This window comes from Apaloderma vittatum, unplaced genomic scaffold (assembly GCF_000703405.1).
Source record: "Apaloderma vittatum isolate BGI_N311 unplaced genomic scaffold, ASM70340v1 scaffold35079, whole genome shotgun sequence".
NCBI classification, from domain to species: domain Eukaryota; kingdom Metazoa; phylum Chordata; class Aves; order Trogoniformes; family Trogonidae; genus Apaloderma; species Apaloderma vittatum.
In genome coordinates, this window is record NW_009736407.1 from 1,310 (window position 1) to 1,833 (window position 524).

General features: G+C 54.2%; 1 protein-coding gene across 1 annotated transcript in view; it reads left to right on the forward strand.

The window, feature by feature from the left end:
* Positions 1-524, forward strand: part of LOC104279627 (alpha-(1,3)-fucosyltransferase 7-like) — a 1,051-nt gene that overhangs the window by 351 nt on the left and 176 nt on the right. The window contains 1 exon segment of the mRNA XM_009876965.1: positions 1-518. This exon segment is cut by the window's left edge and continues 28 nt beyond it. Within this exon segment, the coding sequence (XP_009875267.1) occupies positions 1-518 (518 nt within the window).

A 524-nucleotide genomic window follows, 5' to 3' on the forward strand; every position in this document is an offset into this window, starting at 1 on the left:
TGCCCAAGGAGAGGCCGCCGGGGCAGAACTGGGTGTGGGTCTCCCTGGAGTCCCCCTCCAACACTAAAGCTTTAGCGGGATGGAACCAGACCTTCAACTGGGTGATGACCTACAGACGGGACTCGGATATCTTCATCCCCTATGGCAAGCTTGTGCCCAACCGGTCAGCCACTGTGAACATCCCCACCAAGACCAACTTGGTGTCCTGGGTTATCAGCAACTACCGCAGGACTCAGAAAAGAGCTGAAGTCTACAAAAACCTCTCCAAGTACCTGCATGTGAACATATACGGGAAAGCAAATAAAAAGCCTCTTTGCAAGGACTGCCTCTTGCCAACAACGTCCAAGTCCAAGTTCTACCTGGCCTTCGAGAACTCCATCCACCAGGACTACATCACCGAGAAGCTCTGGAGGAACTCGCTGATGGCCGGCACCGTGCCCGTGGTGCTGGGGCCTCCCCGAGCCAACTATGAGCAGTTTGTTCCTGCAGACTCCTTCATTCATGTCGATGACTTTGGTTCTCTG